Source organism: Mandrillus leucophaeus, unplaced genomic scaffold (assembly GCF_000951045.1).
Source record: "Mandrillus leucophaeus isolate KB7577 unplaced genomic scaffold, Mleu.le_1.0 Scaffold50, whole genome shotgun sequence".
In the NCBI taxonomy this organism is placed as follows: domain Eukaryota; kingdom Metazoa; phylum Chordata; class Mammalia; order Primates; family Cercopithecidae; genus Mandrillus; species Mandrillus leucophaeus.
This window is the reverse complement of record NW_012105365.1, coordinates 4,839,346-4,858,646: the sequence shown is the minus strand read 5'-3', so window position 1 is coordinate 4,858,646 and position 19,301 is coordinate 4,839,346. Positions and strand designations below refer to the sequence as shown.

Sequence of the window (19,301 nt, the reverse complement as noted above, 5' to 3'; positions counted from 1 at the left end):
ACCCTGGTCTTTTAGAAGTAGGAGAAAGGTATCACCACAAAATTCTCTAAAGTGAAAAACCAACCATGAGGTCAACATGCAACTAAGTGATGCAAATAACATTGCAATCTTGGGTTTCCTTGGCCTAATGACAACCTGAAAAGTGGTTACCTTCACTATTCTGAAGATGATGGATGTGGATGGGGCTTAGATGCAGGGATAGGATCACAAAGAACTAACCACTAGGGAGGCTCTGGAGACTTTTGGAAACTGTTCTTTCTAGTGGGTGGGGCATTACCTCAGCTTGCCTCTTTCATTCTGGGACAGGTAAACACAGCATGGCTGAAAAATTAATGGCTGTTATGGTATACAGAATCCTTACTGATTGATGCCAGAAGCTATTTGGACAGATTCTAGTAAGAACTGCTGTTTTGTTCATGAATGCATTAAAACTAGGGGAATTTAAATTGTCTACCACTTTCGGCTTCCTTAAGTCAAGCCACGTAAATATAGGCTTTGCCCTGAAAACCTTCTTCAGACCTCAGCTGGTGCTGAGGACAGGTGTCCTGAAACCATTAATAGCAAAAGGATAGCCACAAAATAATAAGGAAAAATAAAAAAACACTTTTTGAAGCTTTAACTTCAAATACCTTTCCAGTGATACATGGTCCAAAACTATAATATTCAGTCTAACAGCAAAGTAAAATTTCATACTGTTAGTTAACTAAATGTATTCTAAGACACCTTAAGATATGAACACTAAAAAAAAAATTTACATGTCTATAAATTGACTGCATTTTTACATGCCTATCTTTCCAAAGTGTCCGTACACTAAGCAGAAGTGGTGGGATGTGAATAAAAGCAATGTTGTTTATAGCATGCTGTAACTGAGTCCCTATGCCATATGTCAGGGCTAAGAACAATGACAAATAGTGACTCTGGGGAAAATGGCTTAACTCTTATCTGCCTTAATTTCTCTGTTTCTAAAAAAAAAAAAAAAGGGTAATGAATATACTCAGACTGAAACAAAGACAGGTTTTTTTTTTTAAATCATGCCACATAAAATATCCATACTTTCCCCCTTCTAGATTAGTAAAAAGCAACTCAAATTTTTTCTTTTTTAAAATACTGGGTAAACAATGAGAAAAATATTCAAGAATACAATTTCCTGTTCATTTAGTGAAAATAGCAAAAGTGCTCTCCAGTTCAAATCTTCCTCCCCAAATTATTCTATATTTTATTTTTCAGAACAGTGAAGTTTTGAGTAAGAAAAAAAAAACAGTTTATCTTGGGAAAATAGAAGAGAAAGTCTGTTAAAATCTGAGAAAAATGAACTCTATAAATGAAAAAAAAAGGAGAAAACTAATCAAAGTTGCAAAAACTTCTAAAGAAAAGATCTGGGTTACAATTCTAACTGGACACTCAAATGATTATGTTTTCCTACAAATGACTTAACTCCTTTTTTCCCCTGCCACTTTTTTGTAATTTGTCAAAATCAAATGTCTGCTATACTGCCTTCACGAGGTAGTTATAATGGATAAAATGAGTGAACAATTTTGGAAAGTTTAGAGCAATGAAAAATATAAAAGACTATTAGCAATGCATATCACTTTCTAAAGAACTGCTAGAACCACAGAAACTGCAACAACAAAATCACGACACTGATGTAATTTATAAAGCTGCTGTTGGGTGTCAAAACACTATAGTGCCTTTCCTTGGTAGACTTCATTTTTTAAAAGATACTCTTAGCTTTACTCAAAGCAGTTTACCTTAGAGTCAATTATTTGATTCTTTTAACCTGATGAATCATTTAAATTGTGGAACATCCAAATTTAATTCTTTGTTATAAACCTAAATGTCATAATTTAAATCAGTCCTTCCATATGAAACAGGGATGTATGAAGCAATAATAATTTGAATAGCACTTATTTTTAGTATGAAAATAGAAAAAAAGTATAAGAGAAAAACAAATATTTTCTCTTACCAAGAAAACAGAAAAACAAACAGTAAAATAGATAAATGTTTTATTGCCAAGTACTTGAAATACTTTTCCCTTTGATTACTTGTCCTATCATCATCTCCATCCACCTCCTCCAGCTTTTTAAAGCTGGAATGCAGAGGTATCACAAACTGTGCTTCTTTTATAATTTTTGGTTTATGCAGTCACCATAGGAACCAGTGAATAAATGTCTAAAGAGACAGTACACTGTTATGGATAGCCGGGGCATTCCAGGCTAGGATTCTACAGGATTGCTGGATGTGCTATGAATTCTAGGTAAAGACCGATTCAAAGGACAACCAGGTGGACCTTGATTTGGTTTTATAGGTAAGTGAATAAGAGACTTCCCGGTTTTCTTATTTTACTTCAGGATTGCCTTATGAATCTGGGTGGCCCTGGCAATATGTAAGAATTCACATTAACTTTTTTTAGGAAGTTAGGTCTTGGATTCTAAAACGGGATACATTCCCTGAGAGATAACTGGACTGAGAGATGAGCTATTAGTGTCTTCTTTTAAATAAATCTTTCCTAAAGTAGGATCTACTTGGTTTGTGTTATGAATTCGTGGAGAAGAATCTTTTCTTATGAACTATTATTACTTAATACTGAACCTGTTATTAACTGTTTGCATAGTTTATAATTCAGTACAAATTTGTTTCTCCAAAATAGAAAATACAAAGGTTAAAACACATATATCTATATTGTCAATATGTTTCTGATCCCTCTGGATTTTGTCTGAGGAGACTGAGGGGAACGTTTTGTGTACCTAGAAAATTTGTCAGTTGAGTTATCCTCCAGGATAAACTATTGTTGCTGAGTTGCTTTCGCATGGAGCTTTTCAGTGAGCTCCCCATGTTGGGGTATTCAAACTGGCTTCAGTGCTGTCTCTAACCTGCTGCTGGTAATTCCTCTCACCTTTGGCATCTCAGGAGACTCAGACTTTCTCTGCTGGGGATGGCTTGTCCCCTCTTGTATGGGGCCCAAAAAACACTACTGCATCTTGTTCAAAAATTTTTTTGCCCTGAGGCTAGAGATTACAAATTGTTTGTAAATGTGTCTTAGTCCATTCAGGCTACTATAACAAAATATATTAAATTGGGTAGTTTATATATACTTCTTACAGTTACAGGCTGAGATGTCCAACATTACAATGTCAGCAGATTCAGTGTCTGGTGAGGGCTTGTTCTCTGCTTCATAGATAGCGCTTTTTTGCTGCATCCTCATGTGGTGGAAGCGGCTAGCTAGCTCTCTGGAGTCTTTTTTTTTTTTTTTTAAGAGCAAATTGTCTGAAAACGGACAATTAGAGTCCTTTCCACTTTGGGTGCCCTTGATTTTTTTTTTTTTTTTTTTTTTGAGACAGAGTCTCATTCTGTCGCCCAGACTAGAGTGTCATGGCCCAATCTCGGCTCACTGCAAGCCTCCCCTCCCAGGTTCATGCCATTCTCCTGCCTCAGCCTCCCGAGTAGCTGGGACTACAGGCGCCTGCCACCACGCCTTTAGTAGAGACAAGGTTTCACCGTGTTGGTCAAGCTGGTCTCAAACTCCTGACCTCATTTGATCTGCCTGCCTCCGCCTCCCGAAGTGCTGGGATTACACGCATGAGCCACCATGCCCGGCTTTTTTTTTTTTTTTTCCTTGAGACAGAGTTCTGATCTTGTTGCCCAAGCTGGGGTGCAATGGCACGATCTGGGCTCACCACAATCTCCTCCTCCCGGGTTCCAGTGATTCTCCTGCCTCAGCCTCACGAGTAGCTGGGATTACAGGCGTCCACCACAACGCCCAGCTAATTTTGTATTTTTTAGTAGAGATGGGGTTTCCCCATGTTGGTCAGGCTGGTCTCGAGCTCCCGACCTCATTTGATCTGCTTGCCTCCGCCTCCCATAGTGCTGGGATTACAGGCATGAGCCACCGTGCCAGGCCTGGAGTCTCTTTCATAAGGGCACTAATCTCATTCATGTGGGGAGAGCCATCATGATCTGATAACCTCCCAACACACCATCTCCTACTACTATCACCCCAGTATTAATGGTATTTCAGCATATGCATTTGGGGAGACACAAACATTCAGACTGAGACAACCAAGTAAAAAGGGCTCCACAGAAAACCTCCAATCAGCCTGGCACTGGAAGAAAGGGGTGGGGCCTTGGGAAGTTTGCGCCCTTTGCAGGGGGAGGAGCCTGGCCCCTCCTGTTCCTGGGTGGTAACCTAGGATTCAATCTGTGAGATGAGGGCTTGCTAACAGGAACCCCTCTCATTTGGCTGAGTCTTTTTCCTTTTCGCCCAATAAATTTCATAGCCCCTCACCCTTCAAAGTGTCTGCAAGCCTACTCTTTCCTGGATGTGTGACAAGAATCCGGTGTTTTCTACAAGAATATCACAACAGATTGAGTATGAATGTAAGATTTTTTATGCATAGTTCTTAGATCCAGGTTTACAAAATTCTATCAATCTCCTGCAAAAACCTCCCTGTCTAAAGACTCTATCCTGAGTTAACTATCAAAAGCCAGCATCAGATCAAAACTGAGATAAACTAAATTAACTGACTTTCCCTAGTTTTATCTTCACATTCTTTATCTTGTTTAATGAAATAATTATCATCCTTATCTCAAAATTGATCTGAAAATTTTATGAATGGTTTCAATTTTTATATCATGTCTTAAGATTATTTATTAGTGTCTGAAATGTATAGTTTTAGCAATTCTGTTTTAGTTTTTTCATTTCTTGATCATAATGGATTTTAGCTGTTTTCACTTATGCTCATAATGCTTCTATATGCCTTTTTACTTTTTAATATTCTAGGAACGTATTTAGTTTTAGTCTTTTGAGTTAAATTGTCTTTTTAATTTAACTTGCACAGACTTAGGTATCTGTTATCTGTCTATAAATTGTTCTAGGGAAAAAGAAAACAAGAGAACTCATTTTACCAACCATCCTTCCATGTCTCTCAAGAACTGAAAATGGATAATTTGGTTTTAACAGTCCTCCCCCAAAGACCAAAGAAAATACTATATTAGCATCCAATAGATCTGATGAATTTGATAGAGAGACTCTAAATTGGAATCTGTGAAATAAACCCCTGGAGTGTCTGACCCTTGATTATAACAGGACAGAACAGTGAAGCATTCCTTTTGTGAGATTCAATATTCCCAGAGGCTACACTGATAATGAAGATGAATTTGGATTTTGAAGGAGGTTTTGGCAAAACAATTTTAAGCTGATTTATAAACTACTCAAGCAGCTATATATAGTCAGAAGTTGACAGAGAGAAAAAAATGATTTTCCTCTAACTCGTGGCATCAATAAAGACCCTGTTTGAGGAAAGATGACTCATTTAAATGAAGGCACCAATAACTTGTAAATCAGTTGAGTTATCCTCTGGGGTAAGTGTGATATTTGCCTCTAACTTAGTGTGCTTCTTTGCAAATCTCTGCCCAGGAGGAATCGAATGAAAAAATGGCAAGATGAAAGCATTATGGCATGAAAAAAACACACACTTAGAAAATTATTCCATCTTGGACTATGCCACACTGCAGCTATACAACCTGGGCCATCAGTGTTTCCTGCTCTGTAAAGTCAATGTGTTTGACTCAAGGATCTTGTAGATGCTGTGGCACCTCTATTATCAGAGTAAAAATGCTTCCCTTTGTCTGCTTTTTAATAAGTCCTTTTCATACCCCTTTCACTAACAGAAATTTCTCATGTTTTTAAAAGAACCCTTTGGACACAATGCTTAGGTCTAAATTCTTCCCAATAAAAGAAAAGCCTTCAGTTCCTCTATCTACCTAAGGTAATGATTAGAGGTTTAAGAAGCCTTTTAGGCAAAGGCTAGGGGGCCATCTACTTAGGGGCATCTATTAATATTTAGGAACATCAGCAGCCTATTGTGCTAGCAGTTTATTCTCTGCTCAAGGTGCAAACTACACTAGAAAATCTCGTAACTTCACTCCAGCTGTCAGATTACATCTGCCATAAACACTGTACTGTTTTTATCTAAAATGTTTCATACCCTCCAGACACTTGATGGAATTAGAAGTCAACTACATTTGCCAGACCAAATAGACAGGCTGGTGTTTCCAGCTGCAGATGAGAAGGCAGCCCAGATAATTTGCTGCTCCCTCTAATTTCTCAGGTGATACACAAAGAACACACATTTCCCCTTTTCTCTCTTGCCCATTTCACTTTCTATTAAGACTTTCTCACTTTCCCAGATCTGGGGATCTTAAGACATTTTCCCAGGACACCAAGATATAGACCCCAACCAACATTGCTCCTGCTAAAGGAAACTTTTGCCTGGCTTGCCAAGATTCTTGGCCAAGCAATGAGAATTCCTGAGAGTGGCATTCCTTCTGCACTACCAAAGTCTCCTTCTGAGACTTTTTGGTCAGCATATGAAGCTTCTCAAGGCAAGCGTCTGGTTAGCATCTCCCTCCCTCCACTCTGGAGATCTTAAAGCTGAAAAAAAAAAAAGAAAGAAAAAAGAAAAAAAAAGAAAGAATGAATGAAAGAAAGAGAGAGAGAAAAGAAAGAAAAGAAGTTCTCTTAAAAAGCAGCCTGAGAAACTGGGCTATGTTGACTTTTTTTTTTTTTTTCTCCTGTTAGTAGGAAAGAGTTATTCAATCCCACCACTAAAAGAAAGGGGAAAAACAAAAAAAAACTAATAATTTCAGGAAAGTTGCTGTTTCTCGTGTTCTGATCTCCGAGCTCCCTCTTGTGCCCTGATGGGAAATTGATTCAAGAAATAAATAAAGGTCGGCACGTTTAGGCTGTAGTGTTGAAGCAGCTCCCTGAAGCAATGGTCAGCACACTTCAGTGCGCATCACAACTCTAAATGAAGATTTATCAAACATGGGTGAAGGACTACACCCTTTAGACTGTCACATTTTAAATTAGCTTTTCACAAAACTAAAATTTGGAATACATTTTGAGAATCTGTCTCAAAAAACAAACAAAAAAAATTCCAAAATGCGAGTTAGGAAAATATCTGGTTCTCAAATTTCAGTAGGCATCAGAATTGCCTTGTGGTTTTTAAAAATGTTCCTGTGCTCAGCATCTAAGATTCTATATTTTTAGAGACAGCCCAGAAATTAATGTTTACAATAGATATCCCAGGGTATTCTGCCGCAGGTGATCTTGATAAACCCTGGGAAAGATCATTTACTTCCCTGAGTGGCAGATTCCTAGAGGTCAAAGGAGAAACAAGTTTTCCTCTCCTCATAGGAAAAATTCAGTTTCTGCATGCCATCACTTAACTCCAGGAGACTATTTTCCTTATCACAATGAAAGCATCAGAACACACCTTACGAGAGAGAGAGTGACGTGTTTCCTAAAGGACAGACCTAGTCTTCATTAACATCATCTACCTGAGTTAGAGGCCTAGAGGAGGCTTTGGAAGCTATTCAAGTAAACTCCTAGAGACTAGAAGTTAATTGTCAGGGTCATAAAATGACCCCCAGATGTGCTATAGTAAATAGATTAAGCACCTGAACTCAGAACTGTATGGTGGCATATCAGAGAATGATGAAAAACACACGCTTTTATTGCGAGAATCTCTGACCACATCTTTTCTTGGACGGTGGTTTTCTGCCTTTGTTATAGTTTGGAGGCTGGGAGAGGGATCCTCCACCACAGGATGCCCTTTTATTATTATTAGGTACTACTCTTGCTGCATCGGTCTCTCACCTTGAGCAGGTGAAAAGAATAATTAATTCACAGATCTACAAGAAGTGGAAACACGGCAGTTGGTGAAAGAGAATGTCAGTGTGCCTTTATGCCCAAAAATAAGCCCAAAATACTGTGTTACCCCTGTAAGTATTTTTAGGATACACAAGTATTTGAAGCAATGCTTACACCACTGATTTCCAATCCTGATGTGACATAATCAGGACAGGTTAAAATCTCCCAAGGGTTACTGTGAAACTATCAAAATCAAAATTAACACGATCATTTTCTTTTTAAAAACATATACTTTTGCTAGTTTGATAGAGGAAAAATATCTGCAAATCAAGCTATGATCCAAAGGTATCTTAACTCAGCCAAGATTAGAAATAAATAATCTGGCTGGGTGCAACGACTCACACCTGTAATCCCAACCCAGCTTGGGAGGCTGAGAAGAGAGAATCGCTTGAGGCTAGGAGTTTGAGACCAGCCCGGGCAATGTAGGGAGATTCCCATCTCTACAAAAAAAAATTAAAAAATAATAATAATGTTAAAAATAAAATATAAAAAAATAAATAATCTTCATACTGAAAAGTGAATATCTGAAAAAAATCAGGAGGCATTCAAGTGTCACTCATGCCATTAAAGCAGTCTGTATTTAAGTTGACAATTCTGAGTCTATAAATTGTTTTCTTCTTGTGTTCCCATCCAAGGTGAACTGCATTATTCAGATCTTGACTATAGAGGGCTATTGCCTTAATGCTAATCTGTGTTAAATGAACCACATTCTATAAGTCAGACTTAACTTGGTAATTCTGCCACCATTAATCAATAAACTGAAGAGTTAGAAATCGATAATACAAATTATCTATCCTGGGCCCCATCCCCTTCCAGAAAAAAAAGCTATGACTCAGAGGTCAGATTACTTGATCACCCAGCTAGTTAATTGTTGATCTAGTACCAAAATCAGGAAAGCTACTAATCCAGCTCTCAAGGAAATCGAGGCTAAACAATAAAATAAATACAGGGACACAAGCAGAATAATTAATTTTATATTGCTTAAATAATTTTCAAAAAAATTAGACACCGTATGCAAACAGGACAAGAGTATGTCATACAAGAGGCTAGGAAGTATTTAGATTGTACAAGGACCTATTCCTCTTAATAGACACTCAGCACATCCCTATAAAAAAAAACAAAACTACAGATTCTTCTGTTTTCTTTCTGCTTTATGTTCATAGATAATGTGTTTTAAAATTGTAATGTTCTGGAGAGTTTTTCTTCCTCATAGTTAACACAAATCATATGGAAATAAGGATACCTGGGGACTGAAATCACTCCTGCTCCAGATTTAGTAGGATTACACCTCATTTTCACAGCAGTTGATCGGCCATTAATACAAGATGTTGTCGTTGTAGAAGACCTATTGTAAGCCAAATAATATTTTTAGAAAACAGATATAATACAGATTATAAAGACAAAAATATGTGAATAATTGCTCTCAGCCTTCATGAACAAATGAAAAAGAAAAATGTATTAAAATTCACTAATTTACAATTTTAATACAATTTCACCTCATTTACTTTCATTGCCTATGAAAAGTTGACTACTTTCCCAGGTGATGTTATCATCAAAGTATTTAGTAAAGATATTATCATTTTAATAAATATTATAATCAAAAATATTCTTAAGGAAAAAAGGACCATATCTACTTACGCTGATGCTTTGATATGTGAATTATAAATAATTATTGCCTAGACAGTGAAATAGTCTCTTTATTGAATACACACACACACACACACACACACACGAAACTATATAAGGCTTTCAAAATATTCCATGTTTCCTACTTTTTACTATATTTCATTTAAGAACCAGTTACTAGTTATTAAGTATAAGCTACATTCTAGGAACCCTCAGGTGACATAATCAATCTTCTCTGCCACAGGAACTCACATCTGGTATATGATTACATACACACAATTATAAATATGTGAGTATTGGTGTTCCGTATATACTAGTTTCTTTTGATTAAAATATAGTCAAGGGAAACAGCATCTTCACTTACTTATAAAAGAAATGCACATCTGGTATTTGGCTTGGTGGAACTGGGAACATATCTTCTTTTATATTAATATTTTGCAATGTGGTTTCAACTGTAACTCCTAGATGATATTTAGAAAGAAGCTATTAAGCAATATGGAAAATTGGTTTTATTTGGTCTCTGTAGATTTGAATAGAAAATAGCTTTAGTGACTGTCATTTTACAGTATTTACAGAAATGCTGTATTATATTAATGCATTCATGGTAAAAATAAGAAATTTTCCAAAGTCTCCAGAATGAAAGAGATAAGATTCTACTCCCTAGCTTTATAATTTTGCTTAAGTCTTTTCACTTCCCCGGGTCTTGTTGCCTGAATCTAATGCAAGCAGTAATTCGATAATCTATGAAGTTCTTTTCAGTTCTCTAACATTTCAAAAGTCCTTTAAAATTTTCATTCTCCAGTGACTTTTATCGAATGAATTGGGCTGCTTTGCTAATACAGCTTTTTACTCATATTCAATACAGATATATTTGAAAAAGCAAAAAATTTTGTGCCCTAATAATTTCCAGAAAATAACTCTGAAATTTGCTTAATCTAGTAAGCAGAAAACTAAGGCTTTTTTTCCCCCCTGCCTCTTGTAAGCAAAATAACAGAGCCAAAACACAAGCAATAAGAGCAAACTTTGCTTCAGAGTTCCCACTCTGAGCAACCCCCACCGCCCCCAGGAACTGACCTTGGTGCTGAAAGTCAATGCTAAATTCCTCTGGAGTCTATACTACAGCAAGGTTCTCACATCTGGCCACACATCCGAATCACCTATGAAGCTTGTTAAAACCACAGAATCCTAACCCCCACTGTAGAGATCATAATAAATTTGATCCCTAGGAGTCACTCATTAGAGAGCTAGATTCTTCTTGAAACTTTCCTATGGCTTCCAGGACTACAGAGCCAAAAAGGGAACATGAGGAATGAAACTCAGCACCTTTGCTGTTTGTCACCTGCTTACTTTTGGTATGAGAAAAGATGATGGAAACTGGTGGCATATAAATGATTTAGGTGTAGATTGTGTTTGTTTACTATTCTTACTTTGTTTTTAGTTTTGGTTTTTAAAATTGGTCTAGAAAATCTGATGCCAGGCACAGACCCTCAGAAAATGTCATACTTATATATGAATTAACACATAAATGCAGAAGCTTCTCAGAGACTATTCAATAGTCCCCACTAGTAGGAGTTTTTTCACCATCTTACAAAGTGATAATGTAAAATTACCTGTGGGGGCCTTAATCATCTTTTGCAAACACCAATACAATGACAAGTTATCCACAGCATAATTTAAGAATAAATGTATGCATGCATATATGAACCAAAGGAAGCTTACCTAAGAATGTATCTGCCAGAATGATGGATTGTGATGACAAGGCTGCTCGGAAACCCTTACTTTCAGAAGGAATAATTGTTGACTGGCATACAAATGCCCCTACCAAATTTGTGTAATCATCTGACCCTGCCACTATTTCTTTTACTGTAAAGTCTGTTATATTGTTGGTACAGAGAGCCATCTTCTTCCCCTAGGAAAATAAAGTCATAAAAGAAAGTTTTTATTGGATGTCAATCTCTAAACTTAGTCCCAACTAGCTAGTGACCCTAGAACAGCAGTGGCTCTCTCCTCACTGCAAGGATTCTGATTTAGTTGATCGGGTGTGAGGCTTAGCCATCCACCAGTACTTTTTCAAAGCTCTCAAGGAAAGTCCAATATTCAACCAAAGTTCAGAGTCTGAAGTTATAACAAATACAGTAATTCAAGACTATACTGCTCTTCCCACTATAAGCATCATTTGTAATAAATGAAAGTCATCAAGCTTAAGAAAATACAAGTAATCTATGAAATGTTCAATTCCTAGAATAACAATGCATGCAAAGAGACCAGCAAACTGCCGTTTAAAGCTTTAATGCCAAAGAAAAAGAGTTGGTCTTCCTTTTCCTTTATGATCCTATGTGTAGCAGAAAGGTAATGTGAAGGCTAAAGAAGAAAGCAAGTCGTACTGCAGCAAAATTCTAGAAAAACACCTGAATTCTAAATAGTTGGTCACTACAAGTGTCTTTATTCACCTACTCTTAGATTCAATGATGTGTATCTGTTCAACCATACAAGTTAAAGGGAATACAGAGATTTGGTTTTCTAATAATTTAGAAAATAATTGAAGATATAACTTATAAAAATGGAAAAATTGTTTAAATATACTATAGTCCCACTGCAAAGGACTATAGCTTGCTCCATAATTTCTACAAAGTAAATGTAAAAATAGGAAAACCATTTCACTGGTGTTAGATATAGAGTGTACACAGATGTGTAAAAAGAAAAATATATTCTCTTTCTTAATGCAGCTAGCACATCTAACCCATACATTTTTCTCCCGCTACCAGGCCTTCTCACAACAATAGGCCTTCTCACCACTATATATTTTTTTACTAGGCTTAAATTAAAATGTTGAAGCCAATAACAAATAATGAAAAAGAGCAAAGAAAAGGTACTTAGGAAAGAAAAAGGAAAATAGTGGAAGCTAAAAGAAAAAAAAAAAAAAGAATAGAAAGGAAAGAAAGAGATAGAAGCCAAAGGGGAAGAGAAGAGAAGGTAGAAAAAAAGGTAGTGCTAATGTAGGATAAGATTGTGATAGAAGTATGATAGATAATGGAATTAATCTTATTCACTGCTTCCCACACTATCTGGCACATAACAGGTATTTATATTTATTGAGTGAACTGAGTAACTAATCTACTGAGTGTCTTGGATCACCCCAGGTAAAATCAAAACAGGACAACTGTCATACCACGTAAAATGTTATGGATCTTTTTGTTTGAAAACCTCTATGGTCATCAGATCTCTTTTTGTTTCCTTTGTGCAAAGCTTTGCACAGTATCTCATAATGAAGACAATTGAAAATATAGGAGTTAATATGGGAAGTGACATGGAGGAAATGTCTTATTCTGTTTCTACTCTGCATGCCCTAACCTCATATGTCCATTAAAATATTGGACATTATGGTCCTGTAACCTCTCACCATTGCCAGTATCAATTAAGATTCCTCTTCTTCTCACAGAAAATAAAATCCATTTGTATGATTTAAGCCTACATTATCAACTGATATTTGGCCCTGCATGTCTCCTTTTTATTTTGAACAAACTTCCTCTTGAAAGTCTGTTTCTTTCCATAATGGTTGAACTAGTTTACAATCCCACCAACAGTGTAAAAGTGTTCCTATTTCTCCACATCCTCTCCAGCACCTGTTGTTTCCTGACTTTTTAATGATTGCCATTCTAACTGGTGTGAGATGGTATCTCATTGTGGTTTTGATTTGCATTTCTCTGATGGCCAGTGATGATGAGCATTTTTTCATGTGTCTGTTGGCTGTATGCATGTCTTCTTTTGAGAAATGTCTGTTCATATCCCTTGCCCACTTTTTGATGGGGTTGTTTGTTTTTTTCTTGTAAATTTGTTTGTGTTCTTTGTAGGTTCTGGATATTAGCCCTTTGTCAGATAAGTAGATTGCAAAAATTTTCTCCCATTCTGTAGGTTGCCTGTTCACTCTGATGGTAGTTTCTTTTGCTGTGCAGAAGCTCTTTAGTTTAATTAGATCCCATTTGTCAATTTTGGCTTTTGTTGCCATTGCTTTTGGTGTTTTAGTCATGAAGTCCTTGCCCATGCCTATGTCCTGAATGGTATTACCTAGGTTTTCTTCTACGGTTAAATGATCTAGAACTAGAAGTACCATATGACCCAGCCATCCCATTACTGGGTATATACCCAAAGGATTATAAATCATGCTGCTATAAAGACACATGCACATGTATGTTCATTGCAGCACTATTCACAATAGCAAAGACTTGGAATCAACCCAAATGTCCATCAGTGACAGACTGGATTAAGAAAATGTGGCACATACACACCATGGAATACTATGCAGCCATAAAAAAAGGATGAGTTTGTGTCCTTTGTAGGGACATGGATGCAGCTGGAAACCATCATTCTCAGCAAACTATCGCAAGAACAGAAAACCAAACACTGCATGTTCTCACTCATAGGTGGGAACTGAACAATGACATCACTTGGACTCGGGAAGGGGAACATCACACACCGGGGCCTATTATGGGGAGGGGGGAGGGGGGACGGATTGCATTGGGAGTTACACCTGATGTAAATGACGAGTTGATGGGTGCTGACGAGTTGATGGGTGCAGCACACCAACATGGCACAAGTATACATATGTAACAAACCTGCACGTTATGCACATGTACCCTAGAACTTAAAGTATAATAATAATAAAAAAAAAGAAAGTCTTTTTCTTTTTAAAACACAAAATTGACAACATAAACAAGTACCACTTTCTCAAATAACTTCCTGCCTAAAAAAGAGGTAAGATTGACAACCCTGACCCATTTTTATGAAAACGAAACGTCCTCAAAGCACTTACACCATAGCTCCAAGCTTCAGGTTTCAACTGACTGCGTAAGTGATTTGATACACTGAGAACCAGACAAGGTTGCCCCTGGTGGAGAAATCTGCCAATATTCTAGGAGGCAATAGAGGATCTAAGCAATCAAACTTCAGTTTCTGATACTTGGTTGATATCCATAGAGAATTCACGGGTCCATTAACACAGAAAATATCAACTCGATCAGAGCTGAAATATAGGTCCATCTCACCTTGACAGCCAGAACTCACCTCATGCCCACACAAACTGATATTGAAGAAATGGAAGTATTTTGTTCCTTTGGAGGTGAAGCTGGGGCCATTCATTAATGAGCCCACACTGCTGAGGTTGCTAAAGTCATAGTGCAAACTCTGATTTTCTTTTTCATGGTAGAAAAAGCAGTCACTATAGCAAACCGAATGGTCCTTTGATTAAAGATAAAGAAACGATATAGCAGGAAAGAAAATATTAGCTGCTACTAAAATGTGTTTGAAAAAAGTTCTAGGTGTAAAAACTATTCCAGTAATTTAATCTTAGCTATAATATACTTTACCACACTAATATCAAGAATTTCTAAACTCTAACTAGATTTTTCTAGCCAGAGTTCAGAAAATTCAGAATCTTTTAAAGACAGAGTAAAGTTATCCTCAGGTTTGTTCCTCGTAGAAACTTATTTCTTCAGAGTGAAGAACAATAGTAAGAAATAGCCAAAATTCTGTTATGTAAATTTAAACAGACAGTAAAACTGCTTTGTCCTTCACTCATAATATGGCATCAATCTTTGCCATTAAAAATTGTAAGAAACACTAGCTGTTCCCAGATGACTGCGACAGCCAGCCTACAGATAGGTAGTTTATTTGCTGTACCTAAACAATACACAAGAAATCAGTTTTAATATTTTGGAAAAGCATTCTTATTTGGGAGCTTTTAATATTTTGTGTCACCAGTAACTAGTACTTTCATGACATACAGTAAGTGTTTAATAAATGCAAGAAGGGAGAAAAGAGAAACGGTAAATTGAAAGTCTTATTTCAGAATAAATAGCAACCTCATAGCTCCCAAAGAAACGTTAAGGAGAACCCTTGAATTTCTCTATTAAAATGTGCTTTCATGCGGATACCTGAAATGCAGACCCACTTACCTGATTGCTTTTACTCCCAGGCCCACATGGAATACAAGCCTCTTTGCCATAGACCTGATGTATGGACAGGTAGGTGTCAGGTGGACATTCCTTGCACTGGTTGGTTTCTTTCTCAATGTAGTGGCCTGGAGGGCAGGGGACACACGATGAACCCGACTGTTCAGAACCGAGGGCACAGGCACGGCATGAGGACGCCACCCCATCAACTGCATTAGTGGCTGTGATAGAATAAATCTTCACCATGTCATTGATGAATCGTCTATTCTAAAAAAAGAGCAGAAAGTAACGACTTCTGCCTTGGGGCTTAGTTGTACAACCAGATTATGTCTTATGTTGATATCATCAAAATAACTAAATAGAGTGTTCCAGCCTAATAGTTTGTAATTGACAATAGATTAATATCACTGCTATTTGGTTCTTCTTTTTGAAAATCTTAAATCTTGACACCAGAAACTAATTTCCACAATAATAGAGTTCCAGGAGTTTTGTCACAATTACTGTGAGATCTGTCACAATTGGTAGAAATTAGGATGCAATTATAGACCTCATATCCAGAAGAACTAGTATAGTTTAAAGACAGGAACAGTTTTTTATATCCCAACATTGTTTATTCACATCTTAGCCTAAATCAAATGATACAATAGGATGTTGAAAGTGTGGCAGGGTAGAAATGCCTTGGAATGGGGATTAGAAAATCTTGGAAGACTAGGACCTCTAGTCACACACAAACATTAACTGTGTTAAATCAATGCAATCACACAATTTGACTGAGTCTTCCTTCCCTTCTCCAGTCCTTTCCCTAATCAACATAAGAAAAGATGTGAACTAGAGAGCAAAAACCTGGGTCTTATTATGATTTTCCTTCTTGTAACACTGGGTCACTTTAAGGTCTGGCTTTAATTAAGCAGTGGGCATCACTCTATCAGTACAGAGCAGTGTTACCCCAGACTACTTAATGCTTTTTGTCTGGGACAAAGATAAATTGAAGGCAAGGAAAGGTTCATGCCCCACAGGACGGTAACCTTAACATTCATAAGGAATAACTAGAGTCAAGTACAATCTGGGGAATTTGTTCCCCACTGAAAGCCTGAAGAGAAGAAGAGAAAAAGCCATACATTTGCCACCATAGCATTACGGCCACTTTTGAACAAGTGGTTTATCTTGTTCTCACCTTGGGAAGGTTACATCTATGGAGATCCACAAAATAAGTCCTGCTACTATTGAAACATACGGTACAATGGAATATACTTAGGGGAGGAATAGGTCTATTCTGGCAGGGAAAATAAAATAAAGGAAATGATTCTGTGTGTTAGCTCAATAGTGTGTACATACACATTCTCCAGGCTGTAAAGGAAATATTACTGTAATGAAAAAATAAAAAAACACTAGTTAATGGCTCTTAGATAAACATCAGATGACTCAGATGAAGAGGAAGAAAGTTGCCCATCTTCACAAAGCCTCAGAAAGCTTTAAAAACAAGCTATTTTTAGAGAACTGCAAAATTAGATTTTCCTTCTCGTAAGTTTCCAAAAACTATATTTGTTCAGAGTGAAGAACAATTCAAAGACATGTTGTTATTTTATTCCATACATTCTTACTCTCAAAAAATAAAAAAATTATCATTTTTATACTACTGACTCCATAACCAGATTATTCATTCTATATTTTTAAAGAAGCAGTCTTTTCTTCCAAATTTGAGTGATCACTTTGTATGTATCTCCACAAGGGGGCATCATTAGTGTATTTAAAGAAAAAAAAAGTGCTTGGAACTTACATCTTGACCCTGATTAGTTCTCTGGAATGCCCATGTAAACGTAAAAGTTGCATTCTTGAAGATGATATGGGTGTAAGCTTGTTTTTCTTTGGTTCCACCCCATGATTCTACCACATTCGTACTTTTTCTATTAATATCCTAAAACACAGTGGAAAAAAATATATTCAAATAAAACACAAACTCAACATTAATATACCTGTGTATATATTACAAATGTATTTATATTTAAAGTAAACCAATTAGAGTTTACGACTATTTACAAACAGAGCATGTAATCCCAGAACTCTTAAAACTTACCTTCAAGTCTGCACAAGCACCTCACTCACTCAGTAATCACAATATATCAACCACATTGCTCATGTAACTTGAAAGAGGTCTCAAATCATAGTATGTTAAAGGGTTGGGGTTTTTTGTTTTTATTGTCTATTTTTGTTTCATGTGTGTGATCTGGCTTGGGATATATACTTAGAAGAGGAAACATAACTCCTCAAACTTCTTACAATAAACTTCTAAGATTATCATTGAATGGAAAGGCTTGCAATTTTTTATCTTTTTCCTTCAGAGATTCTGATAGGGAGCTCTTACATAGGAATTCCAAGTTCCCCTGAATTATACTTTCAAGTTTCAGGGTTACTTTATCCAAGTGCATGTTAAGCAGAACGTTATTTTACGTTCATGAAATCCTCTCTTGCTTATACTTGACTTCCAAAAGGTTTAATTTATATTTTATTTCTTATTTATTTAACTAAATTCAAGATAATATTAAAATCACAAAAATTTGTGATATTCCAACTGATATGCTGTCGTCAACATGACTAGAAAGCAAATATTAATAAGGTGACCAGATAATGTAACACACATCTAATTTACATAAAAAGAAAACCAAGCCTAAACCCTGAATTTTCTAATTTTCCTGGCAGAAATTCTGACAGATCACTTAGGAATTTGAATGGGCTTCCATTAATTATCTGGGATGCTGGCAATAAGGTTTCATGAACTCAAGACAAGTCTCTTTGTTTTTCATCCTTTGATAATATAGGAATCAAACATGTGATAAAGTAATCAAATATGCTCTAAAGAGACACATCCTGAGTTCACACCACAGACAGGAATAACAGAAAATGCTCATCATACATTATAGAAATCCCATGCAACCAAACAATGAAATCATCATTCCCAAAAAGCAGCTCATAATATATCGATAGTGCTTCATTAAACATCATTATGGGTTATAATAAACGAAATGTAATGCATTAGTGTACATAATACCACCTTACATTTGTGAAGCACTACGTGATATTCAAAGCATTTTATATATTATTTAGTTTGAGATCTCCAAAAGTCCTGTGAGAAGATCAAATCACACAAAGGAAAAAAAAAATGGCAGACTTTGCTAAAAGCTAAAAGCTCTAGGATTGATTCAACAATATAAATATCATGAGATCCCTACTCTCAGGGATGCCTGGTTGAGTAAGAGAGACAAAAACATAAATAAGTTCACATAACTAAAACAGGGATTTTTCAAAGGGTTTTAGAAGCACACAGGAGAGAGTGGCTAACTTGACTGAAAGGAGTAAGAGAGAGCTTCTGAGAAAAGGTGAAGTCTGAGCTGCCACTGAAGTATGATTGGGAGTTCACCAGACAAAACAGCAAAAGGAAGAATGTCATTCTAGCTTAGAGTGTTAACACATAGGGAATGAAAAAGTACAGAGTGTTCCACTAACACCAACAAATTCAGGTGACTAAAGAAAGGTGAGTCATAAAAGCAGGTTTGGAAACAGAGGCTGGGGAAAGAATACAAAGAGCCATAGAAACACCATGTTACAGAATTTGAAGTGTATTCAGAGGCCGTTGGTTCTCAAACTCTAAAGTATTTCAGAACCACCCTCAATGCTTGCTAAAATACAGATTGCTGCGACCATAGAGTTTCTCATTCAGTAAGACTAAGCTGAGACCCAGAAACATGCATTTCTAACAATTTCCAAGGGGACCCAGGTGGTGCTGGTCCAGGGGCCACACTTTGAGAATAATTGCTATAGGCCATAAAAAGCACCAAGGGAAGGGATAGCTTTGTTCTTCATGCCTCTACTGTTCAATTTTGGGGGGTTTTCTTTGTTTTGTTTCGTTTTAGAGATGGGGACTGTTGCTCAGGCTGCAGTGTAGTGGCATGATCATGACTAACTGCAGCCTCGACCTCCCGGGCTCAGGTGATCCTCCCACCTCAGCCTCCCAAGTAGCT

The 19,301-nt window shown here is 36.7% G+C and overlaps 1 protein-coding gene across 3 annotated transcripts in view; it reads right to left on the bottom strand.

The window, feature by feature from the left end:
- KIAA1324L (KIAA1324-like ortholog) overlaps nt 1-19,301 on the bottom strand; it is a 209,114-nt gene that overhangs the window by 23,081 nt on the left and 166,732 nt on the right. For all 3 annotated transcript variants that reach the window (XM_011996055.1, XM_011996056.1, XM_011996057.1), the window contains 6 exons: nt 17,063-17,200; nt 15,289-15,552; nt 14,399-14,572; nt 11,057-11,246; nt 9,702-9,798; nt 8,955-9,056 (listed from right to left, as the gene is read on the bottom strand). In XM_011996055.1, coding sequence (XP_011851445.1) covers nt 8,955-9,056; nt 9,702-9,798; nt 11,057-11,246; nt 14,399-14,572; nt 15,289-15,552; nt 17,063-17,200 — 965 coding nt within the window. The remainder of the gene's footprint in view (nt 1-8,954; nt 9,057-9,701; nt 9,799-11,056; nt 11,247-14,398; nt 14,573-15,288; nt 15,553-17,062; nt 17,201-19,301) is intronic.